General features: G+C 35.8%; 1 protein-coding gene across 1 annotated transcript in view; it reads right to left on the bottom strand.

Annotated features, from left to right (window-relative positions):
• Positions 1–2168: 2168 nt before the first annotated feature.
• The window catches only part of LOC130238168 (calcium-activated potassium channel subunit alpha-1-like), a 71116-nt gene continuing 45403 nt past the window's right edge, over positions 2169–27881 (bottom strand). Inside the window, exons 17-29 of the mRNA XM_056469078.1 lie at positions 25451–25483; positions 22082–22181; positions 20486–20594; positions 19592–19816; positions 17548–17740; positions 17193–17306; positions 12522–12605; positions 11064–11194; positions 10390–10584; positions 9585–9703; positions 8668–8844; positions 4255–4283; positions 2169–2362 (exon numbers count right to left, since the gene is read on the bottom strand). Of these exons, the coding sequence (XP_056325053.1) occupies positions 2232–2362; positions 4255–4283; positions 8668–8844; positions 9585–9703; positions 10390–10584; positions 11064–11194; positions 12522–12605; positions 17193–17306; positions 17548–17740; positions 19592–19816; positions 20486–20594; positions 22082–22181; positions 25451–25483 (1640 nt within the window). The 3' untranslated portion in view covers positions 2169–2231. The remainder of the gene's footprint in view (positions 2363–4254; positions 4284–8667; positions 8845–9584; positions 9704–10389; positions 10585–11063; positions 11195–12521; positions 12606–17192; positions 17307–17547; positions 17741–19591; positions 19817–20485; positions 20595–22081; positions 22182–25450; positions 25484–27881) is intronic.

Here is a 27881-nt window from a genome sequence, read left to right as displayed (position 1 = left end):
TAAATTACATTTAAAAAGAGATTTTAAATTGCACATGAACTACAAAGACAAGCCAAAATTATGAGTTTACTGCAATAATTAAATATATATATATATATATATATATTAGGGCTGCACAATATATCGTAGCATCTATATCGTAACGTGATCACTCGCAATAGTCACATCACAAGTATATGTAATGTTGAGTCTGGATTATAATTTATCATTTCGCATGTGTTTTTGAGGTTTTAACAGCATTCAGGCATAAGAAACTGTACCGTTTGTAACTTTGACAAGTGAACAACAGTTGATTTTATTGAATTGTTAATGAAATGAGGACTATGCAGTATTATTTTACATTTATTCAATCACTATATATCTGAATACAGTTCGACTCCTTGGACAAAATTTAATTAGTGTTTTTCTTCATTGAATTTAGCTATGCTTGTGGGTTGTTTACCATATTTTATGCACTCCCTTAAATCATCCTGAACAATCTAAAATGATAAATTCTTTCCAAATAATAATTCAACTCATCTAGAGAAATTATATTCATACTGTAATATATATTTGTCAAACAAAACAACGTAATCACTGCTCTGATAATCTCTACGCAAATAAAATATATATAATCAAAGTCTGCTGTAAAGAGGACACAGATTTATATGATGAGCAGTTTAGGTTTTTTAATTATATATATATATATATTTATATGTTTTTATTAAACATATTATTCACTGATCAGCTAACAACAGCAGAACTTTCCGGATGCTGGAGAACAAACCTCATTGGCTGCTAAGAAATCAATCTCATTGGTCCTCCAGCATTCAACCTAATATGCAAATCTGGACAGTGTAAACACTGTAGACTGATGACAATTTTCAGCACATTGAGAATCTTTCTTGAGTGAGGGGTCACATATTTCTTCATTTGTGTTCTGAAGATTAACCAATTTCATCTGAGTTTGAGCTCAAACAAATGTACGTATTAAATACTATAGTAAATTTTACAGCGTTTTTGAACCATGCTTTATTATACTATATATATATATATATTACAGTATATTTGACTCTGATAATGAATTTAGATTTTACTGCAGTAAACTGTGGTGTATTGTAGTATACTGTACCCTGTATAGTTGTAGAAAACTACAGTATTGGGTCAGTTGTTTATATTACTATAGTGTTGCATTTCCATAGCAACTGTAGAATCACCACAACAGATCAAACAGAATGGTTGAAAAACACCACAGTATTTACTAGAGTTACTACAGTATTTGTTTGCTCTGGGTAAAGGATGACAGTACTGTGGTTTGGTGTTGAAGCGACGCTGTAACCCCAGTGGATCATGTTAATGAGATCACCTGAAATTGTTAATTTATTGCTTCAATATGCACAATCATTGATTTTATCGGCCAATCAGAGGCCGATGAGGACCTGCGACCGCTCCGCACGACACGTGGCGTCTGATAGGACCAAAAACACATCCCATGATGCTCTTTGGTCACATCCACCATTTCAGCTCCAGCAATACATAAAGATGAATATGCAGATATTGAAGCAGAAACCAATAAGGGTTGTCCAAATATGGACAAACACAACAGTTGGGTTAAAAAAAAATGCTGTTTAAATTTAATTTGAAAAATAAACCCAGTGGTTAGGTTTGCCATATTTGACCCAGCATTGGGTTAAAATATCCCAGGATTAATGAGTGTGTTTTTACACATTTAGCTCACATCTTATCCATCTTCTACAGGAAGTGTAGTACATTCTGTGTGTAAATGTATATCTATAAGGCTCTTTTTGGCTTTTATCGTACTATTAGTAAATCCAGTGGTTCTCAACTACACTGTAAAACAATAAACTGGAGTTTCTAATAGAAAGAGTCTCATTTCATGTGCATTTCTGTGTCTATCAGATCTTCTAAACACCTCAAGCTGATTAAAGGCAGATTCTCAGCTTTAATTCATCATTATTTGTCTGTTTCTTTCTGTTTATTGTCAAATTTACAGTTTTTAGAAGACAATAATCAATATACCAAATGTTTCTATAGTGTACAGGTGTCATTTCTTAAATAGTAAATTGTTTTATGTCTTTAGCAGTACATCATTTGACTAATGACCTCATTAAATATCTCTTTTAATTTAAGCAGTTTTGCATAAACAGTTGAGAACCACTGAAGTGTGTGTGTGTGTGTGTGTGTGTGTGTAATAACATTCTGAATGTCAGTCATCAGATGAGTCCCGCCCCTCATGGCTCCTCCACTTCTCTGATTGGCTGGATGATGTTGCCGCTAGATTTGTACTGATTGATCTGATTGGCTGTGAGGCTGCTGGAGTGTTTGATTGGTCGGTTTTCTTCTTCTGTGTACCAGTTCTTCTCTGCAGAATCATGAACATCATTAGCAGACCCGAGGAGCTTAAAGATGCTCAGGACAAAATAATACTAATTTAAATAAATCATATTATATTAATTATTATATTGTTATAAGTTTGTATTTTAAGACAATTATAATAAATTATAATTCTAAATAATGATATAAAGTTATCAAGGCAGTATTTTTCAGAAAAATGTCAAGAAAAAAGTATTTAAATTTAATAAAAAGATTTTAAAGAATAAAAATGACAAAATTAGTAAATGATTTTATATTATATCGTTATTTTACATTTGTTATTAGTATTTATTACAATAATAAAGAACTATTTTAAATAAAAAAAGAATTTCTTGGAAAAACGTAAAAGAATAACATTTGAATATTTAAATTATTATTAATAATAATAATAAATAATAATAATAATAATAAATTACTATATTACAACAGATACAATGGTAAATCATGTACATGTTATTATATTGCTGTAAATTATACTTGTTAAATGTGCATGCTAAATGTGCTAATAAAATAATACTAAAATAAATAGTGTATTGGTAAAATAACGCTGACCTGACTTAGGCAATACATATGAATCAAAGTCAATATAATGGGATGATATAAATTATTATGTTATATTATATTGTTATGATACTGTAAATAACTGTAAATTTTATTTTTTATGCTAAAAATAAATTATAATACTAAATAATGAAAGTTACCAGGCAGAATTTCTCAGTGTAATATGAAAAAGCAGATGATACAGAGTCAGTAAAATAGGAAAGGTACAATTCAGCTTACAAAAAAACATAATAAAAAAGCCAAAACAAGAGCAGTTTCTGCAGCAGCTTCACCAGAAATCAATATTTGCTCACACTTTACCATTAATGTCAGTTCATGTATTCATTAACATGAAATAATAATGAACAATACCAGTACACAGTGTTTATTAATCATAATGTAATATTCACCCATTAAATAATGACACATATCTTCGTTAACGTTAACGAAGATGAATATAAACTGTAATGAAAGTTTTGTTTGTTCATGTTAGTAAATAAATGAACTGACATTAACTAATGCAGCCTTACTGTAAACTGTGGACAAAACATGTGTACGCAATTTAGTTCATTTGCATATGTGAATATTTTAATAACTAAATGCAAAATATACACAGCTGAAGTCAAAATGATTCGCTTTAGAACTTTAATTGCTTTTCTAATATTATTCGGAGTGCTGTGTCATTAAGAGAATATATCTTCAGCACATTTTTATGACATGATAGTTTTAAGAAATCATTTCTAATAACTCATTCCATTAGTCTTTAGCACTTATTCCAGCCAAACTTAAAATAAATCTGCCGTTCTTCAGAAGAAATAACATCTAATAGAAAATACGGTGGAAATATGCTTGAAAATATGATTCAAAAGAAGATTTGACAGGAAGGAGAATCATTCTGACTTCAACTGTATATATTTATATTTGTGTTGTCTTGTTTTAGTGACGGCCAAATCTCACGGATAATCTGTGCCGTTATTATCATCATGCTCATGTTTCTGACAAACCAAACCATGCAGATTACATCACTCTGTGTGTGTGTGTGTGTGTGCGCGTATGGATCTGTGGCCATGCGTGTGTGTGTGTGTGTGTGTGTGTGTGTGTATGGATCTGTGGCCATGTGCGTGTTTGTTTGCGAGCATGTAAATGTGTATATGTGCATGTGTGTGTGTGTGTGTGTGATGCACTCAGCACTCAGAGAAACACATGCAGATCAGTTTCAGCTAAAGCCGCTTTGCTTCCGCTCAGAAAGCAAAGAGTTGTGAAGTGAAGAGAATAATTATCATAACAATACTGTAATATCATAATGTCTGCATCATAAACACATGCATGATCTCTGCATACCTGCGACCGCTCGATTCGTCCTCGGGGCACTTTAAAGAGAGACCACACGCAGTCAGATCAGCTTTATATCACACACACACACACACACACACACAACAGATCTGCATGTCTCTAATCTCTCATGATGTGTATATTAGCTCTGCATTAATATTTCAGATTATGCTCATAATGTTGCATTTTAAAACCAGATTGCATCTCATCATCAAGTACAAAACTGTGCAAAAATATATATTCCTGCATAAATATAAATGATTAAAATATCTAACATTGTATTTCATGCAAATTTAATTATGTTAAATTTACAGATTTATAATGTTCATATAAAGTACATTAAACATGGTAAAATGATGTACAGTTTAACATATATATTTTACTAACATTAACCATAAATATGTTTATGTCAGTTAAAGGCACAGAACTACCAAAAATGACAATGTGCTTACTATTTACTGTTTCTTTCTTCAGTTGAACACAAAAGAAGATATTTTGAAGAATGCTGCAAAAACAGACCTCCTAATGTGTTTTTGTTTCTGCTATGGATGTAAATGTCTGTTTGTTTCAGCATTCTTCAAAATATCTTCTTTTGTGTTCAACAGAGTAAAAAAAACATAAAAACTGAATAAATAGTGAGTAAATGTTTATATTTGGATGAACCGTCTCTTTAACCTTCAGGATGCTTAAGTTTATATCTTTTTTTGCAATTGAATCCTCATATGATCATGACAAACTATATATCATTCTGAATACGAATATAGTCTTTTGATATATTGGAAGAGTAATAGATTAAAACATATTTACTGTCACCCTGTGTAATCACTTAAGGTTACATGTTTAACCACAGCAATATAGTGTAAACATATAAAAATCATGACACTATATATGATTTGAAAGCTGTCTAGTTTCTGTATCTAGTGACAGATTTATAACACACTGAAAAAAACTATTCAAAGATGATTCCTTGCATTTAAACAAACAAATTAAGTTGAACATTATTAAATTGAATTTGTTTAAATTCAACACAAATAAATTGTTTGCAACAGTTTTGCATGCAGCACTTTTTTCAGTGTGGATATTACTGAGCAACAGTTATTTATTAATTTGCAACAAGGATACTGTTAGTTTTAAAGCATTACTTTGCTACAGCAATCCAGATTTAAAGGCTTTTTAGAGACTAAACTCAAATCAAAAACCTCCAAACTGCTCGTACTACTTTAGAATTTAGTGTCTACATTACAAATAATGCTACAAGTATGAGAAAATAGGGTTCATATTCTTCAAAACAGAGGGGGCGCTCTTGTATAGTCCCCAATGTGGTGGTCATGTCTGGTACTGCAGCTAAACGAAATCTCTTTGGAGATATCAACTTTAAATTTGGAATATAGTTTGTGCAGATTTTCAGATCTGATTTGTTGTCAATTTTAGGTCTAAAACAGGTTTTGTAAAATCCATATTTTATGATTAACATATTAAACTGTAGATTTTTTGTTTCATTCATTCATTCATTCATTTTCTTTTTGGCTTAGTCCCTTTATTAATCTGGGGTCGCCACAGTGGAATGAACCACCAACTTATCCAGCACGTTTTACGCAGCGGATGCCCTTCCAGCTGCAACCCATCTCTGGGAAACATCCACACACACTCATTCATACTCATACACTACTGACAATTTAGCCTTCCCAATTCACCTGTACCACATGTCTTTGGACTGTGGGGGAAACAGGAGCACCTGGAGGAAACCCACGCAAACGCAGGGAGAACATGCAAACTCCACACAGAAACACCAACTGACCCAGCCGAGACTCGAACCAGCAACCTTCTTGCTGCGAGGCGACAGCACTACCTACTGCGCCACTGCGTCACCATTTTTTGTTTTATTATTTTGATATTGTCATTGCAGTCGAATGTCGATGTTTAAAGCGTTAATAAGTGTTGATATTTGCATATGGGAAACCCTGAGCAGAAAGCAGAGTTTAAAAGCACAGACACGTCATCAATACAGAAAAAAGACTTTTATTATGTTCTGATATGGCAAACACCAGTCCATTATAGTCCATAATAATCATAGAATAAAAGTCTCTTACACTTTATCTGCTATTTGGAGGATCAAACTTTGGTGTAACGCCAGCGATGAGAGTGAGCAAACGCAGCGGCGACACACACACACACACACACACACACTTCAGTCTTTATCACATCACACACACACACACTGAGAGATCCGCAGCAAAAAAAGGTGTGTGTGTTGTAAAGTTTCCGTCAAGGCTGATGTGATTAAACACTCATTCTGAAGGCAGTGAATTAAACACAGATTAAAATCATTCTGAACGCAGCAGCTCAAACACACACACGCACACACACACACGCACACACGCACGCACGCACGCACACAAACACACTCACACACACGGAGGGACTTGCATGATTTCTGCACTGCTTGGAAATGTTTTATGATGTTGATTTTGCTGGGTTAATATATGTAAATACTTTAATCTTTGTTTGTTTTGTATATTTCTTATGATTTTTCTAGACAAAAATACATGAAATTTCGTTTGTTTTAATCATTTGAGCTCTGAATCAAAATCAGTAAAAGAAAATCTGTGATTACAAAAAAGTTCAATAAAAATGATCTGAAAAATGTACTCAACATAATAATGTAATCAGTAAGTATCAGTAAATACTGCAGTTTTTATAATAACAATAAGAGCATTCTATTGATAGATTGATTGATTAAATGAATGTTTTCTGAATGTAATACTTCCTGGATGTAAACATTTAGAAGCAAAAAGCAAAGAAAATCAATGATCAATTTGAACAACAATTGTTTAAAATAAAAATGCTTAAATTCAAATAAAAATGTCACTCAAATCTTATCAGAAATAACAAATAGTAAATATCATGTCCAAAACATTCATATATAACGGTCTAATAATAACAATAATAGTATTTTATTTAGTGAAATAATAAATATTAATATTTGTCCTGAATATAACCCTTCCGAAAAAAGGATGTAAACATTCAGACACAAATATATATATATATATATTATAATATTAACGTCAATTGTTCAAAAAATTCAGCAAATTCCCATTTATCATCCATCAATGATATTATTACACTTATCTAATGAGAACAATAATAGTTTTTCATGTGATTGCTTTAAATTCATAATTTTCCAGAATGTAATCATTCAGAATGATGTAAACAAACACAAATCAGCAAAATTATGAAATCGCTTCACTGCAAATAAGCAGTAATCAGACATTTTACATATGTCAGTCATATTAATAATTTCCTAATATTAACTGTAATAGTATTTTATTGATTAAATTAACAGTTTTCCTGAATGAAATAATTCAGAATTTAAAATGTAAACGTAATTAAAAATCAATTTCAACGTCAATTGTTAAAAATTCTAATTTATAACACTGCAAATAATGTCAATAATATTATACATATTGAATTGTCTAATAATAAAGATCATAGTATTTTAGTGACTGATTACACTCATATTTTCCCCGAATGTAATACATTAAGGATGTAATTCAACATTCAAACGCAATTTTTTTTTTAAATGTTAAAATTTATAAAAAAGTAAAAAAATGTCAAAAAAAAAACTAATAATAATAATATTTAACTGATTAAATTCATATTTTTCCTAAATGTAAAACCTCAGAAGGATGCAAAAAGCAGCTAATCTGATCAGAAATGTAAACATGAATATAATGTCAATAATATGAATATAGAATTGTCTGATATAATTGATGACTGTTTTTCCAGAGTGTAATATTTCAGAATGATGTAAACCTGAAGATGCAGATATAATTTAAATTACTGCACATATATTCATTGTCTGATATTAACAATGATAGTATTTGATTTCTTAAACTACTTGTTTTCCAGTACGTATTACTTAAGAATTAAGGGTGTAAACATTCAGATGCACAAATAAAATCAATAAATAAACCATTATTTTTAATGTCGATTGTTTAAAAAAATCCACAAATTCAAATGTATTAAATTGTTTGACTGTAAACAATCTTATCAGAAATCCTACATAATTATAATGTCAAGAATATTAATGTTTAGTCGTCTAATATAATTGTTATTTTAGACAGTTCATTATATAAGATGGTATTTTTTCAGAATGTAATATATAATTTATTAATTGTAATAACAGATTTAATAATTGTCTAATATTAACAGAAATACTAATTAATTATATGACTTTGTCTCAGTTCAGAATGAAGGATGTAAACGTGAAGCCGCAGAAGTAAATGCAGATGACTATGAGGATGATCTCAGCCGAGCTCAGACTGGAGGATTAAAGTGCAGTTCCAGTGCAGATGGTGGAGCGTGGTGAAGCAGCAGTGTGTGTGTGTGTGTGTGTGTGTGTGTGTCTACAGAGGGACGTACTTCTGCTTGTCGCGGGGGGCGCAGCGGCTGCGGGACGCTCTGCGCACAGGACAGAAGCTGCTCTGAGTGTTCAGATTACTGCGACTCTGACCCGCGTTATGATCAAACTGCATCAGACAGAAGATCAGATCTGTGGGAACCAGATCAAACTCATACGGCGGGTTCGTGATCACGTAGCTGAGGAGAGAGAACACACACACAGAAATCAGCATTTAAGGTCTTCACACACTGAAGTCTATATTTACAACCCAACGTTTAGTTTGTGTCAATATTTAGTAAAATAATCATGTTATCAGAAGGTTCATGTTAACCCTTGTGTGCTGTTGGGTCGTTTTCATCCACTCTGGGCCTTAATTTGGCCTTATCTTTCTCTGTGTTTCAGCAAATGTGCTGATAAATCTTGTTTTGACACATATTTTGGGAAAATGCTTTGACATTTCGTAAACCCATCAACACTCTGTTCAGATTGACTCTCCTTTGGTGATGTTGGGGCTGTTTTTGACCCATTGACTTCCATTATAATCACATTTATTGATTGTAAAGCCATGACAGCAGATAATCATGCTTTCTACACTGTTGCTGGTTTTCCCTGTCAGCTTTACTCACATGTACTGTATATAATTAATATATTAAGAACACATCGATTATTTTCACAGAAGATTGAGTTACTGTCATTAAACGAAAAACCCAACAATACTAATGTATAAAACATTAAAGAATAGTGCTGGATAAAAACATATTTTTAATTATATAATTTTTAATCATATTTAATTTCTTATGCTCGTTGTATTTCATGTTTTATTCTTGTTTATGTAAAGCACTTTACATTATCATTGTGTATGAAACGTGCTGTAGAAATAAACCCCTGTGTTGCCTTGCTGGGTTAAAAAGGGTTGTTTAAGCTGTGTTTGACTCACCGCTTGGTGCAGAGACTCGCTGCGGTCAGATGAGCGTCTCTTAACCGGTAGATGCCGAAACACAGCATGTTATATGTCTTCAACGCTTTACAGAATAAATCACCGTAACAGCCACCGTCCTGAAAAAAAATATCCCAATGTTAGATTTTTATCATGCACCCCTAATATATGCACCGCTAATATATGCACCGCTAATACATATATATATATATACATTATACTTCTGTATACACAACTGTGTGTGAGTGTGTATGTGTGAGTGCGTGTGTGAGTGTGTTTGTTTGGTGCTGTCTATGTTTGTGTATGTGTGTCCATGAGAGACAGTGTGGTGCTGTGTGTCCATGTGTGTGAGTGTGTGTGTGTACAGACAGACAGCTTGTTATAGCCACCCCCCAAACTACAACACTGTGTATGGAAATCATCGTCGATGCACCGTGATGCACCAAAATATCGAATTGAACCGAATCGATGGCATGATAATTGTAACCGTAACCGAACCGTTTATATATATATATAAATAAACACATATATAAAAATATACATTAAATTCATATTAGATATTAAATATAAATATTTTCAAATTGACAGTTTTGTGGCCAGTATAGTCAATATCGGTATAATGTACACCCAGCCGGTGGTTATTGCAGATTATTACACAAGAATACTTGATTCTGATTGGTCAATCACAACATTACAGTGTGTTTTACTCTCCAACAACAGCTGATTAAAGTAATAACACAGGACGGGAACCAGCATCATCTGTTGTGTTTTCCACTATAATAAGTCCTGCTGCTGGTATTCTCACCCCGAGGTCGGCAAAGGGTCCGTCGTAGAGCGCCAGCTGGGCGACTCGGCAGCGGTCTCGGTTGGCGAGGGTCTGCGGTGTGCTGTATCCTCCACGCAGAGCGTTCTCCTCCGCCAGCAGACCCTCCAGCTCCGGCGTCGCTCCCCCCGTCACCAGCGTGCGGATCAGCGTCAGGATATTATCATTGAAGTACGTCTGAATATATCACGCAGACAAAAGAAAAGTCTGTCGTTTCATATGTGCTATTGTTTATACTGTGGTGTCACCACACACACTGTTATTTCAGTAATATTTCCATAATTCTTTTGAACACAGTATTAGACACCATCCTGGGGATGCAGACACAAGCATGAAGATCAGCATCGTGAGAAAGCTGAGATTCACAAAATACCTTTATTCTCACTTTTATTTAACACATGTTTTAAATTTGATGCAATTATTAGTTTTTGAAAAGTGTTTATTCATAATTATTTTATATCTCTACATTTCTGATCAAATATTTGCCCTAAAGTTCTGAATCAAGTGAGAAATATGATCTAATATGAAGGAGTAGACCTACAAGCAGAGCAAGATATGGGCGGAGCTAAAGATCTGTTCTGCCCCACTCTGCTCACTGCAGCTCTCTGATTGGTGTATTGTCAGCAGGGGGTGATGGGTAATGTAGTTTTACTCACAGCACTCATCAATGAGTCCAGCACGCTGACGGCGAAGGCGGTCCCGCAGGCGAAGGGTTGAGTGAGGTACAACTCAGTGTCAGGATCATCATCATCATCCTGATCCAGAAACTGCACATTCGAGTCGTTCACTGCGTGCGCGCACACACACACACGCACGCACGCACGCACACACAGATGCACACACACAAACAAACAAACATGCACACACACAAACAAACAAACAAACAAATGCACAAGCACACAAACACACACACACAATAACACGTAAATCCATACACAAAAACACAAACAATAAATACACACACACATGCACAAACACACATGCAAGCACACAAACATATAGATGCGCACACACACACAAACAGACACATGAATAAACACACAAACATGCACCCACACACACACACACACACACACACAAACATGCACACACACACACCCAGAGATGCATGCACACACACAAATTCAAACACGGACACACAAACACGCGAATACAAATGCACGCACACACCGACATGCACACACACGCAAGTGCACACACAGGCATACAAATGCACACACACACCCACCAACATATGCACACACAAACACACATAAAATCACACACGTACACGTACACACACACACACACACACACACAACCATACAAACACATGCACAAGTGCACGCACACATACATACACACACACACAAACGTGCACGCACGCACAGTCACATGCACGCACAAACAAATGTAGACACATACACACAAGCGCACACAGAATCACACATACAAATGCATGCGCACAGCGACACACACACACACAAAGGCACACAAAAAACGCATGTACAAACACACACACACCCACAAACACATGCACACACGTAAATATACACGCGCACAAACATGATGAATGCACACATGCGCATACAAACACACACACAAGTGTACATACACAAACACACACACACGCACACAAAGAGAGAGAGAGAGAGAGAGAGAGAGAGAGAGAGACTGTAAGGTATGTGTTTATGGGACAGCAGATATATCATCATCATCATCATCATCATCATCTATATGTAGAGTATTATTAAAGAATATTCACAGGAAATAACAACACACAGAGTCAAAAATGAACACTTCATGGTGTGAACAATAATAAGAGAAAGAGTCTATAAAACTATCAGCAGCAGCAAATTTAGAGCAGAAATAAATAAAAAACCTCAGAGAAATCATGAAATCAATAGCAAGACTTTTTAATCACCATCAGACGTTCATTTTGGAGCCTGAGCTGATGTGTGTGTGTGTGTGTGTGTGTGTGTGTGTTAGTGAGACATTAATAAACAGCACAGAGAGACACTTGAGGACATATATTATCAGCTCTACACACACACACTAGCAAACGCATGCTGGACACACAGCGCTCATGCCCACAGCAGACCAGTGTGTGTGTGTGTGCGTGTGTGAGCTCTTACCCAGCTCAGTTATCATTGGGATGTTGGTCCCGCTGCTCTTGTCCTGGCTCAGAGAAACCAGGGGCAGCAGCTTGTCTGTTTTAGCTAATGATCAGCATAAAACAACCGGCCGGTTACTCCAGCACAAACACACAGACCACACACACACAAATTAAAGAAATGAATCAAAATCAGTCACTCAGTGGTCTCCCAGAACACACACTCACATGCTGAGCCTTTGGGTTAGTGGGGGTAATGATCCTTTAGTTAAATATCAGGATAATGCACATCCAGCCGGTGTTATTGCAGATTATTACACCATTGGTCAATCAAGACATTCCAATGTAAACTAAGTACACACACTCATACGGGAACGACCAATCATCTTGTCCATTAGTGAATATACTCATATTTATCTAGTTTTGTGGCCTGTATAAATAAATGTCAGTATAATACTTGATTTAGAGAATACTTGATTCTGATTGGTCAATTCTCCAGTCACGGCTGATTAAACTAATAACACAGACCCATTAGTGCGTCCCATGACCATTAGTGAATATATTCATAGACATACAGTTCTGTGGCCAGTAGAAATAGACTGTAGCATGCTAGTAAAGGTTTAAGTAGAGTTCCTGTGTTTTATTTTGGGGTCTATCTATGTTGTGTAATGTGCAGCTTTAAGGGGCTGGATTATGGGAGTAATTGGGTCTGCGCACTCAAGAGGGAGGGGGAATTTCTATAAGAGGAGACAGGTATGTTTTTTAGAGGGAGCGTTGCTGTTTTTCCAGTGAGCTGAAGGATTACTCTGTCTGCAATGTGCAAAAGTTCATTAAAAGACAAGTTTGAACTGTTAAACGCTTCCTGACATTCTGCATTATATTACTATATTATTATTACATGAGGAGTATCTCTGATTCTGATTGGTCAACAACTGTTTATTCTACAATAACAGCTGATTAAACTAATAACACAGGAACAGGATGGGAACTTTATATACATATATATATATATATATATATGCAGTGTTGGGGAGTAACTACTTGCATGTAATGGCGTTACGCAATTTAATTACAAAATAAAAGTAACAGTAATTCGTCTGAAAAAATGTGTAATTAAATTACAGTTACTTATGAAAATGTTCAAGATTACCAATGGGGTTACATCTAAACATGCTGAATAATATTAATCTGTTGCTTTGCCTGTTTTTGATATGCACGATGCCTTCTGCTAAGGCCATTTATTAACGCGCTGCTATTCTGATGCTTTTGATTGGTTTTCTGGTTTGATTGCGACACACCATGACTTCCAGTTACATTAATCCTCTCTGCCGCTGAAGGCATTAGGCCTGGTTTATACTTCTGCATCGAGTGATTGGTGTAACCGAGGGCGGATGCCTTGCGCGTTGCTGTGCATTTATACGTCTGCGGGCTGTTTCTGTTGCTCTGGAACAATACTTCAGAAACACTAGTTGGCAGTAAGGTGTTTATGTTCCTCTGTGTCATGTTTCTTCGCTGGTGTTTTGGTTTTTCTGAACACTACCTTAATGTACAAGCGGCTCAAACTCGCTCATTCAGAGACGGAAATCGCTGGACGTTCAACAACTTTAATCATAAGGTAAGGTCTCCATCTGGAGCTCCGTCATGGGACTCCACACTTGTACACACTCGCTCCATCAGGCTCGCGCATCTCTCGGACCACACTCGTCAACACTACCAAGCCGACCAATCACAGAGCTTGCGTTACGTGTCGTTGTGACATGTAGGCTGTACGCGAGAACTTGATGCAGAAGTATAAATCAGCCTTTAGGCTACTACAACCAGTCTGAGAGCTGCAAGTAGTGACGCTACAAGCTTACCTACATTTCTCAGTACTGTGGCGGTAGCATCGCTACTTTATAAATTTAAGAAGCTTTCAGAAGCTAAGCTATTTTATTAGTAAAGTACTGTAGTGCAGTAGCGTCAACACAAGCTACATTTACCCATCACGGATCAATAAGTGACAGTAGTGATATTCACAGAGCTGTGAGGCCGGTGTCTAGCCGATGTAAGTAAACCCATATGATGGAGAGAATGGCGATTTCTTCTTCTTCCTGTTTTTCGGTGGTCGACAACAAACTTTATGGTGTGGTTCAGTTGCTTTTCCACTGCACATGACATTTAGACACGACTGTCAGATACGCCCCCTTGTGGCAGTCGCACATAGTTTTCAGTTCTGACGTGCACCATGGAAGAGAAGCTGTTCTCGCAGTGTCCGAAATAAAGGAGTGCAAAAGCAAGAGCCATTATTCTCTGTGCGTTCACCATGGTTGAATGAATGAATGAATACTAGAAACTAATAGACCGCTAAAAATATTGGAGGGATGTGGAGACAACATAAAAAATGATATTTTTATTACTTTATTACTTACATTCATGAATAGAAATGTTTTTTTTAATATATACTTTTGCTAAATAAAAAAATAACCAAATAAACTACTATTTCCCATTTCACACACACAGACCTGCTTGGACAACACTGGAATACATCACATCCGGTCGCATACGGTCCAGTCATAGGAGTTCAAATATTTCAACGGATCCGCAGCTCAATTTGGATCTGAATTTTCCACATATAGGGATGATCAGAACTCCACGCAGCTCCCAGTCTACTCTCCACTGCAAATGAATGACTTCCGGTCTGTCGCTTGTCGTTTGTCGTGTGCAGTGGAAAGGAGGCTTTACTGCCACCTCTCGCTCTAGTCGGTGACGTCGCCAACCAATTAGGCCAGGGCTATTTAATTGGTGGCCCGCGGGCCGAACCCGGCCCCCGAGGCAATTTGTTCTGGTAATAGTGTGACCAAGATCAAAAATAAATTCAGTTCAGTCGTAAAGTGGCCGCTATAGTTATAAAGTGACATGCGTCTGTTCAATACAGCACGAGCTGCAGTTGAAGGCTGCGCAGAGCGTGTGAGTCATGAAAACATTTGGATATGTTTGTAGAAAAGGCCTTTTGTAATGCACTGATATCGTTAATAGGGATGCAATGATTAGCTGATTACACTATTAACTGTGCTTAAATTCGTCATGGTTAATAAATCGGCTTAATCGTTAATTAAGGCTTCTTTAAGCCGCCTTTCTGTTGCACAGAATGAAACTGCCGCAATTAAACAAAGTTATGGCAAGTTGCCACCTGTGTGCAGTTTAAAGTTCTGAGCTTGTACACTGAGGCTAACACACATGCACACTGGATTAACTATAGCAGTGGGCCGTTCCTAGATCACGTCTTTTCCACATGCAAGTTTGTTATTTCTAATGAAAGAATACATGGCAATATGAATGCGCAAGCGAAGCAACGCGCTCACGGCTTTCCAAGTGCACATAGTAGAGAAAACATGTCACGCTGTAGCGATGAGTGTTGTGCGTGCCTTTCAGTGCAATATAAACTAAAGATATGCTAGACGAATTATTATTTAAATGATTATGTATGTATGAACGTAGATGATAACAAGTTAATCTAAATAGCTTAAATTTACATTAGACGTGATAGCCGTGAAACTGTGATTATTCTTCACACTATATAATCATACAAGCAAAATCTATAATTGCTGCATCTATAATGGTTATGCAGCTCTAAACAACATATGACTGTGTCTGAATGCTTCAGCAATGCTCTGCTTTTATCTGAATATGTGTGTAATAAAGCCACATTGTACAGTACAGTGATGTTATGTAGTCTCAAAATACAGTATATTAACATTATAATGGAGAAAAAGCCAACATGGGTGTCTTAAAGAGCACAAATACAGCAGATGGGCTCTTATACTGCTGTAGTGTCATCACTCATATTGTAAGTCACATCTCTCCAGCCCCTCATTTGGGATGCTCTTCATTAACTGGCCCCCATGACAGACTAATTGAATAGCCCTGAATTAGGCATGAGAAGTTTATTGATAGAAAGATGACTGAGGGAGAGGAGATCTATATTTATATATAGTTTACTGTAGTAAAGGCTGAAGTATACTATGGTTATTGTTATTTGTTCATAGTTACTGATGATACTACATTATGTAGTGTAATTCATTAATGAAGAGTTGTATATATATATACAATATAATACTCATTCCTAAATATTTCCCTTTAATATACATTACTATAGTATTTTAAATGTGTAACAGCTGCTTTTATTGATTGTTTGTGTTTGCTGTTATATACTATAATGTGTTTCTGTTTAGTACAGCAGATTATTTACAGTAAATAACTGAACAGTTCTGCCTCATATCAATCATTGACGGCTTTATTGATCACTAAGATGTGATTGACTTGGATTTAAGTTGCTTTGATTTAAAAATGAAAATTGCAAAAATAGCTTAGATGTATTTTTCATTGCAAATGCCACAGATATCCCCCTGCACATCTAACTACAATTTAGATTTTGTAACAACAGTAAACAGTGTTTTTGTGATAAGGTCTGGTTTTGTGGTGGCTGTACTTTAAAATTAAATGAATTTAATCTTAATTGAAGTGATGAGAGATGCTGAAAGGCTAACAGTAAACAGAGCTACTGTCATCTGTCATCTATTACATTTCCAATGTAACCTCCCCAACACTATATATATATATGTGTGTGTGTGTGTGTGTCTCTATTTTGAGTGTATGATGCATGTGTCTCTCTTTCTTTTGTGTGTGTATGATGCATGTGTGTGTGTGTTCTGACCGAGTTCAGTGATGATGGGAATGTTTGCTCCTGTGGTTATAGACGCTTGCCGCACCAACCCGTGTACAGGACTGTTTTCTGGAGACGAGCGATCCATTCCTGGAGGAGTGAAGCCTGGAGAGAACCCACAAACACACACACACACACACACACACACACACACACACGTTCATTTCTCTCTGACCGTCTGCTTTTCAACTACTTTTTTAATTTAATTTCAGAGAATTAAAACTGAATATATATATATATATATATATATATATATATATATATATATATATATATATATATATATATATATATAACTGAACACACACACACACACACACACACACACACACACACATACACACACCTTGAGAGTTGGCCTGCAGGAGGCCGATGCTGTCATCAAACTGCATGGACTTGATGTTGAGCGATGCCAGAATACACTCTTTATCCTGCAGAGACGCGTCGTCGATGTTGTTCTGGTTGGCGGAGAGGATTACACACATATCACACAGGTTAATGTTCACTGCTCTCAGATCAGCCCGACTCAGAGGAGTTCCCTGAAGAGAAGACACACACACACATGCACGGGTCAGGGAGAGAGATCTTTAACTGCAGTACAGACAGATGAACACACACAAGAACACACAAACTCTCTTACACGCAGTCAAACACAGACACACACACATACAGACGCATACAGTTGCAAGAAAGAGTGTGTGAACCCTTCAGGATTGCTTGGATTCCTGCATAAATTGGACAGAAAGTGTGTTCTGATCTTCATCTGAGTCACAACAACAGAGAAACACAGTCTGCTTACACTAATACCACACAGACATTATCTGTTTTTAATGAGCACTACATCTAAACATTCACAGTCAGGGTGGGATAAAGTATGTGATCCTGGGTTTAATAACTGGTTGAGCCTCCTTCGGCAGCGGTAACCTGAACCAAACCCTTTCTGTAGCTGCAGACCAGACCTGGACAGTGTGGAGGGAGTCTGGACCATTCCTCTTTACAAAACAGTTTCAGTTCAGCCGTATTATTGGGATGTCTGGTGTGAATCACTCTCTTGAAGTCATGCCACAAGATCTCAATCAGGTTGAGGTCAGGACTCTGACTGGTCCACTCCAGAAGGTGTATTTTCTTCTGTTGAAGTCGTTCTGTTGTTGATTTACTTCTCTGCTTTGGGTCGTCATCCATTGCTGCATCATCCATCCTCTGCTGAGCTTCAGCTAGTGGACAGATGCTCTTACGGTTCCTGCTGAATGTCTTGATAAACTTTGAAATTAACTTTTCCATCAACAACTGCAATCTGTCCAGGTTAGATGACTTAGATGAAGATCAGAACACATTTTCTGTGCAATTTATGCAGATATCCAAGCAATCCCAAAGAGTTCTCTTACTTTTACTTGTACCTGTACACTACCTGACAGAAGTCTTGTGGCCTATTCAACTTTTAGGAACACAGATAATAACTGGACTTCTAGTTGATGATCTGGTATCAGAAGTGTCTTATATGAAAGGTAAAGGCCTCTAGATGAGGCTTATTTGAGCACAATATAATCTGATCATGTCTTGATGTTGACTGATTTGATTAGGACAGTAAGGTCTGACTCTGCTTAGACTAAAGTCTGCTCACTGAAGCTTCAATAATGTCCAGTATAGAATATGTGCTCATGCTGCAGTGGAAACAGAATGAATATTGTGTCTGACTCCATCATGAGCTTGGAGGACTGCATCCATACATCTCTGACATGACTCAAATCACTGATTAATAAAGTCATCTGGAATGGTGAAGAAAGCCTTCTTGCAGGACTCCCAGAGTTCATCAAGAGTCTTTGTGTTCATCTTCAACGCCTCCTCCTTCATCTTACCCCAGACGTGCTCAATAACGTTCATGTCTGGTGACTGGGCTGGCCAATCCTGGAGCAGCTTGACCTTCTCTGCTTTCAGGAGCTTTGATGTGGAGGCTGAAGTATGAGAAGGAGCGCTATCCTGCTGGAGAATTGTCCCTCTCCTGTGGTTTGTAATGTAATGGGCGGCACAGATGTCTTGATACCTCAGGCTGCTGATGTTGATCATCCACTCTGCAGATCTCTCGCACGCCCCCATACTGAATGATGGAATCCCAAACCATGATGTTTCCTTCACCAAACTTGACTGATTTCTGTGAGAATCTTGGCTCCATGCTGGTTCCAGTAGGTCTTCTGCAGTATTGGTGATGATTGGGATGCAGATCAACAGATGATCCAGCAGAGAAATCCACCTTCTGACACTTTATGATCAACTAGAAGTCCAGTTATTATGTGCTGCTCTTACTACTGAGATCCACCACAAGACTTCTGTCAGGTAGTGTACATACAAACACATACTCTCTCTCTCTCTCTCTCTCACACACACACACTTACGGGCAGGATGGAGACTTTGGGGAAGTTGTGCAGTGTTTCCCACTCCCTCTTCAGGTACTCCAGTGAGCCCACGAACACGATGGGCTTCAGCTCATGGTAGTGGAAGTTGCTGGCTCTCAGCGGCATCACCAGGTTCCTCAGCCCAATCAGAGCAGACTTCACATCCCCGAAAATACAGACCACCACATGACCACTCAACACCGTCATCGCCGCCTCACTGCGCGTCTGACACACACACAAACACACACACACACACACACACACACACACACACACACACACACACACACACACACACACACACACACACACCATAAATATCATCAATATAAATACACTATTACACTCTGTTCACGCCAACACAGGTATTTTCTGTTTTAAACACAAAACTGCAATATCAGGTGACTGAAACCCAAACTCTGGCCAGGGTGAAGATGTTCTGAAACTATAGGTAGTGTGTAAATACAGGGTGAATGGGGTCTTTTGAGAAAATATTCATTTAAAAGAGAGATCTGTGAGGGGTGAACTTATTTACTGTATATATATGTGGTTAGCACTGTGGCCTCACAGCAAGAAGGTCTCTGGTTCGAGTCCCGGCTGGGTCAGTGTGTGTTTCTGTGTGGAGTTTGCATGTTCTCCCCATGTTGGTGTGGGTTTCCTCCAGGTGCTCCGGTTTCCCCCACAGTCCAAACACATGCGCTATAGGGGAACTGATCAACTAAACTGGTCGTAGTGTATGAGTGTGTGTGTGTGTGAGTGAGTGTTTCCCAGTACTGGGTTGCAGCCGGAAGGGCATCGGCTGTGTAAAACATTTGCTGGATTCATTCCGCTGTGTTGACCCCTAATCAATAACTATGACTATGAAAATGAATGAATGAATGTATATATACTCACCAGGAGGACCCTCTCGATGTCCTTGGATGGACACCAGTGAAACATCCCTGTGGAATCATATTTCTTGATGTTCTCATCCATGGTCTCCATCTCCAGCAGCGGATCGTGTCTGAAATAAACAGCACAGAGAGTCTCTGATTGGTCAAGCTCATCTTCCAGTGCTGCTGTGCTGTCTGATACAGCAGAAGAGGATCCTGGGAGTCCTGGCCGGAGAACAGGCTGTCCATCATCTGCGATTATGAGTGTATTTTCTCCATCATCAGGACTGTAGAGACTCTCCTCAGTGTGTGGTGTCATCATACATCATGTACAGTAAAACCACACACACACACACACACACACACACACACACACACACACACACACATTTCTATTTTTGTATATAAGAATTGTATGATCTATATTTCCCTCTAAGTTTGACTTGTTATTATTAATGAGTGTGATTTAACATCAATAATTAGCGGCGGCTGTCTTGAAGGATCCAGAAGTCATTATGCTCAGGTCCTGGTTCAGTATTAATTCAGCAGCAGCTCGTTCATCCAGCAGAACAGTGGAGGACGGCTGATTCTGGCTGATGGCGTGCACACACACACACACACATACACACACCGGCCTCTTATTGGTTGGAGCAGTGGCCATGTGATCCAGCGGCTTCTGATTGGTGGCAGTGTGACCCATTGGCCTCTGGTTGGATGAAGTTTCAGTTATGTGACCTGCTAGCCTCTAATTGGCTGAAGCTGCAACCATGGACCCGCCGGCCTCTGATTGGCTGGAGCAGGGACTTGCAACTCAACTAGATTCTGATTGGTTGAAGTTTCAAGCGTGTGGCCTGCTGGCCTCTGATTGGCTGAAGAATAGCAGTTTGACCCACCTTCCCTTTAAATGGCTGGGGCAGAGCCAACTGGCCTTTGATTAACTGAAACTGTGGCTGTGTGGCTCTGATTGGCTGGAGTGGTCATGTTTGACTCTGATTGGTTGGAGGAGTGGCCATTCATATATCCTAATAACTTTTCAACTTTTAACTGTTGAATTCATAAAGAAACACTACATTACCCATAATGCTGTGCAAAGCTCCATCAACCAGACAGTAGTGAGGAGTCGTTCTTAAATGATTCATTAATTTTGAATGAGTCATTATTGTGACTCTGGAATGAGTCGTCGTCTCAGGGAGTGATTCGTTCATTAGCTCATGCGCACACTGCAGAGGTGGAGGAGAAGATTCGTTCATTATTTGATTCTTCTACTGGGTTTGAGTCGTTCATTCATCAAGGCAGAGACAGAACTAGAAGATTTGATTCGTTCATCTCGAGTCGTATGTCTCATTACATGCTGAACATGATCAACGTATGACTCAAAAACATTATGAACGAGATAAAATGATCCAAAACTTCACAGAGAGTCAGAGTTTGAGCTCAATCAGTGTGTGTGTGTGTGTGTGTGTGTGTGTGTGTGTGTGTGTGTGTGAGTCTTGGTGGGGTCAGTGGGTGTTGCTAATGCTGTGCGTGTGCATTTGTATATGTGTGTGTTGATGCTGTCAGTGAGTGTGTGCTCATGAAGTGTGTGTATGTGTGTGTGTGTGTGTAATCTCTTTCTGACCTGATGAGGTTTTTGGGGGAGCAGGTGGGTGACGTCCTCATTCCTCCGTTACGCTGCTTCTTCTTGGGGGAGAGAGAAGAGTGCTGCTCCTCCTCCACTACTGCAACATACACACTGCATTAACACACACTTACTGACATTATCACACAGAACTCACAAACATGCACACACTGATTCCACGAACACACACACACACACACACACACACACACACACACACACACACACACACACACACACACACACACACGTACACACACACGTACACACACACGTACACACACACACACACACTGAAGGGAGGTGAAGCAGATGAGGGAGAAGCAGGGGGAATTATGGGTAAAACTTTAACATTTGTATGACATTTACATCAGATAAATGGACATCTTTCAGCAGCTCTGAACTACAGATTATTATTATTATTATTATTATTATATACTAATTATTATTATAACTTCTATTTTGCTGCACTATAAGCACACATTTAATCAGTTTCCATCCAAACACACGACCTCACCTTCACTTCTTTTTTTTAGTGACAGGTTTAGTAATTGTAATATAATTATTGATTATAACAATTATAATGAATAATTCACCTTCTCAACCAATAAAACGGCACCATTAAAACTTCTTAACATACTTTGCATTACAGTGTCTGATTAGAAACATCTTAAAAAGGTGAAAAGCATTATTTTAGATCCACTTTACTACGAAAAACTGTACAATCTTTAATAATTTTTAACAACGTTTAGATTTGCAAAAAAAAGTTTGCATTTCAAAACCTATAACACAGGATTAGCAACTAATTTTCAGAAATGATTACATTTTAATGGGTTAAATATGATAAAATATCAGAGATTAATTAGTTATTACAAACTGATGATATTTGCAACAATAAGTTTTGTGTTTTTTAAACTAGTTCATGTTTATATCTATAATTCTGTAGACTATTAAACTATCATTTTCTTTGGAATTCAGAAATTTTTAATTTCTAAATATTTTTTAAAGTTATAAAATGATTTGATTTGCATCAGTTTAAAAATGCTGTTTCAACGTGTAAAATGATTAGTTGTTAATTATGCACTGCAGCTCTAAATATCACACCTCTACATGCACACACAGACTGAGTGTTTCTCCTGTGTTTAGTGTGTGTGAGATCTGTTATTATCTGTAATCATTAGTGCTGGGCAAAGATTAATCACTATTAATCACATCCAAAATAAACACTTGTTTTGCCATAATGCATGTGTGTGTGTGTGTGTGTGTGTGTGTGTGTGTGTTTATTATGCATATATAAATACACACATGCATGCATTTATTGGAGAAAATATATATAAAATACAATTAGATGCAGTTTAAGTCAAACATATTTGCCCTGAAATATTTCCCCAATTTCTGATTAACAGAGAGCAGATTTCTGCAGCACATAGTGTTAATAACTCATCTCTAATAACTGATTTATTTTCTCTTCATCATGATGACAGTAAATAATATTAGACTAGATATTCTTCAAGACACTAGTATACAGCTTAAAGTGACATTTAAAGGCTTCACTAGGGTAATTAGGGTAAAGTTAGGGTAATTAGGCAAGTCATTGTATAACAGTGGTTTATTCTAGAGACAATCCAACACTAATATTGCTGAAGGAGCTAATAATATTGACCTTAAAATGGCTTTAAAACTATTAAAAACTGCTTTTATTCTAGCTGAAATAAAACTAATAAGACTTTCTCCAGAAGAACAAATATTATCAGACATACTGAGAGAAACTGCTGAATCTGAGAAACATCATGTGGGAAATATTTGAGGAATAATATAAACATCAGAGAGTGGAGAATAATTTAGACTTTAAATATGATAGAAATTCAACATAAATTTAAATATCTATGAAAAAAGGTTTGTCTAGTTTTAGTATGTATATAACACACATGCACTTACATCAGTCTTCTCTTACGTCAAAACAAGCATTTATTTTAGATGTGATTAATCCAGCACTGTTATGTTGTTATTCTCACACACACACACACACTGCGGTGCTCTTACAGAGAGAGTGTGTGCTGGGGTGTCTGTGTTTAACTGGTAGACTGCAGGCCCGGTGCAGATGCACACCTTCATCATCAACACCATCACGGCTGCGCTGAAGCTCTCGAGAGCTGGCCAGACTCAGTCTGTGCAGGTACGAGGCGGCCGGAGACAGAAGCAGGCCTTTACGGTGATCCGCAGACAGAGTCGAACCTTTACGGTAATTAACTAACGGCACAGGGAGGTGGGGGGGTGGTACAGCGGAGGATCTGACGGCAGGACGGGGACACTGAGACTCATCCGCTACTGACACACACAAAACACACTCAACATCACACACTAAATCCGGCTGGAGTGTTGCATACTTCTATGCGGGGTTTAAACCCAGGTGTGTGTCAGCAGTGTCTGAGTATCTCCAGCAGCCTCTAATGCTCAACATGAGTTAATTGTATTTATAATAATCAGAATTGATGATGAAACACTTTGATTGACATTCTCCCTGTGTACGTGTCATCAGACGGGGAAAGCCCCGCCCACTAGTCTCCCTCATTAGTATAAACAGCAGCCCTGAGTGAGAAGCAGCCGCCTACCTTAAGAGTTCATATTAGAGTTATACATATTTTATTACAGCATTTTATATTTTAAAACAGTTTTATAGTTGTTATAATATATAAGTATAGCCGTATTATAGTATAACATTTATTTTAATCATTTCATTATGTTTTCATTTAATATTGATCCTGTTTTTGAAACATTGGTATAATATTAATACGAGAAACATATTATTACTATTATTATTAATAATACAATTGACAATAATACAACAATAATCATCATCATCACCATAATAATAAATATACTATATACAAATACATTATTCATATGAGTAAAAAAATCCAGAGTGTGTTGTTAATTTTAATAATTGACCTATTAAATTTCTATATATTTAAAAACTTGAAAATATATATATACACACACATTTAATATTATTAATATTTATTATTATTTAATTATGTCTTGATGTAATATTGAATCTTTATTTCAGTGCAGCAGCGCCATCTAGAGTTGGGAGAAATCATCACAGTCAGACTGTAATAAAACTACAGTATTGAGACATGTTTCTGGTCTTTAAATGCCTTCATACTGTAGATCCACTAATTATAATTAACTGTTCAAAAAGATAAGCTCATTGTATAATTAGTCTTCAAATGACACCTGCTGTAAAATACTAGCCAATGAAACTAATTTACACAAACACAGTTTTATCAGAAAGACATGAAGAGGACTGGAGATATGAAGGAAGAAGCAACAAGAGCTTTAGTAACATCAGTAAAACGCGAGACTTACTTGATTTGATGTATCCATTATAGTTACTTTTAGCTGAGAAAATGCAGAAAGACAAAATGATGTTAAAGTGAGACACATGATGAGCCAGTGAGTACCCAATGCTGAAGATAAATATAAATCAAATAAATAAGCAAATAAATGCCACAAGAGTGTGTGTTTTTCTACAGAACTGCCTCTCCAGTGAAAATATAAAATACTGTCATATAAAAAAAAGTGTTAAAAAAGTAAATAAACCTAAACAGCATGCACACAGTTATAGTACAATATCCATTTCACATTACTCTTATGATCTGAATCAAGTGTTAAAATCTAGATCACACTTAGAACTATTAGAGAAGAACAAATATTTAAAACTATACTATATATATATATATATATAATTCTAAAGTATAATGTCATTCTTATAAGTGCTACACTGTAAAAAAGAGATTAAAAATACTTTTATATGTATCCACTGTTCTAATTGCTTTTTACAAGCATTAATTAAATAATAAATTATTAATTATTTTCAGTCAACTGATTGCTTTTTAATTTTATTAAATAATAAAAAATAATTAATTATTAATCATTTTAAATATCAACAAATTGTTATTTTACAATGATTAAATAACAAATGATGCATTAATTATTAATCTACTTTAAGTCAACTAATAGCTTTTAAATTTTATTAAATAATAAATAAATGATTAATTGTTCATTTTCAAAAGTGAACCAATTTCTTTAGAATTATTAAATGATAAATAATTAATTATTAATCATTTTACGTCAACTAGTTGCTTTTTACTTTTATAAAATAATAAATAATTAATTATCATTTTAAGTAAACTAATTGTTTTTTTTACAATTATTATTAATAAATAAATAATTAATTAGCAGTCATTTTTAAGTCAACTAATTGCTTTTTACTTTTATTAAACAATAAACAATTAATTATTAATCATTTTTAAAAGTCAGAAAATTGCTTTTTTTACAATTATTAAATAACAAATATTGCATTTATTATTAATGTTTTTAAGTCAACTAACTGCTTTTTACTTTTATTAAATAATTTATTAATAAATATTTATTATTTATCTTTACAATTGAGCAATTTTTTTACAATTAATAAATAATAATTAATTATTAATCATTTTTAAGTCAACAAATTATTTATTACAATTATTAAATAATAAATACATTAGTAGTAGTTTTTATAAGTCAACTAATCGCTTTTTACAATTGTGAATTAACAAATAATTAATTATTAATCATTTTTAAAAGTTGACTAATTGTTTTTATAATTACTGAAAAACAAATAATGCATTAATTATTAATTATTTTACATCAACTAATTGCATTTTACTTTTTTTAAATAATAAATAAATAAATATGAATAATTTTTTAAGTCAACTAATTGTTTTTACAATAATAAATAAATAAATAAATAAATAATTATTAATATTCGTAAAATATTTTAAATATTTGTAAAAATACACAAATAATTATTTAATTAGTAGTTGTTTTTAAGTCAACTAATTGCTTTTTACTTTTATTAAATAATAAATAAATAATTAATTATGAATAATTTTAAGTGAACTAACTGTTTTTTTACAGTTATTAAATAACAAATAATGCATTAATTATTAATCTTAAGTCGACAAGTTTTTTTTACATTTATTAAATGATAACTAAAGTAAATAATTATTATTCATTTTCAAAAGTGCACATTTTTTATAATTATTAAATAATAAATAATTAATTTTTTAAGTCAACTAATTGCTTTTAATTTTATTAAATAACAAATAATTAATTTGTCATTTTTAAAAGTTGACTAATTGTTTATTACAATTAATTACTAAATAATCAGTTAATTGTTAATACTTTTTAAAGTCAACTAATCCATTTTTACAATTAATAAATAAGAAATCATTATTTAATTAATTATTAATCATTTTTAAAAGTCAACTTTACATTTAAAAGTCAAATGACTTTTTATGTAGTAATTCCAATCATCATATCACAAATCTATTTTTTTTTGCATAAAACACAATATAAAGTACAACACATATCTGGACAGTATCATTCAACACGGCCGAATGAGAAATAAAACAGCTTAAAATACAATGCAATGTTTCACAGAATTAAAGCGCCATAAACTGTGTCACATAAACAGCATGCAGGAGGCCAAATAATCTACACATCCATTGGCTTACAGCAGCCTGCACCACGTCAGATGGCACTGCACCAGCCAGCAGGCACACATACGGGCACAGAGCACTACACTGGCGTTCACTTACAGGAGCGTTGTAACACCTCCATGTTATTAGCCACACTGTCTGACATGCACGAGCAGCCACTTTCTGCCCCACCGCAAGCTACACAACATGCCAGATGCATTCTCTTGAAGCCGAAACTCTTGTCTGGGGTCGTGTGGTGATGAGGGGAAAGGAGG

This window comes from Danio aesculapii, chromosome 12 (assembly GCF_903798145.1).
Source record: "Danio aesculapii chromosome 12, fDanAes4.1, whole genome shotgun sequence".
Classification (NCBI taxonomy): domain Eukaryota; kingdom Metazoa; phylum Chordata; class Actinopteri; order Cypriniformes; family Danionidae; genus Danio; species Danio aesculapii.
Note: the sequence above shows the minus strand (reverse complement) of the source record. Positions and strands in the feature narration are given on the sequence as shown.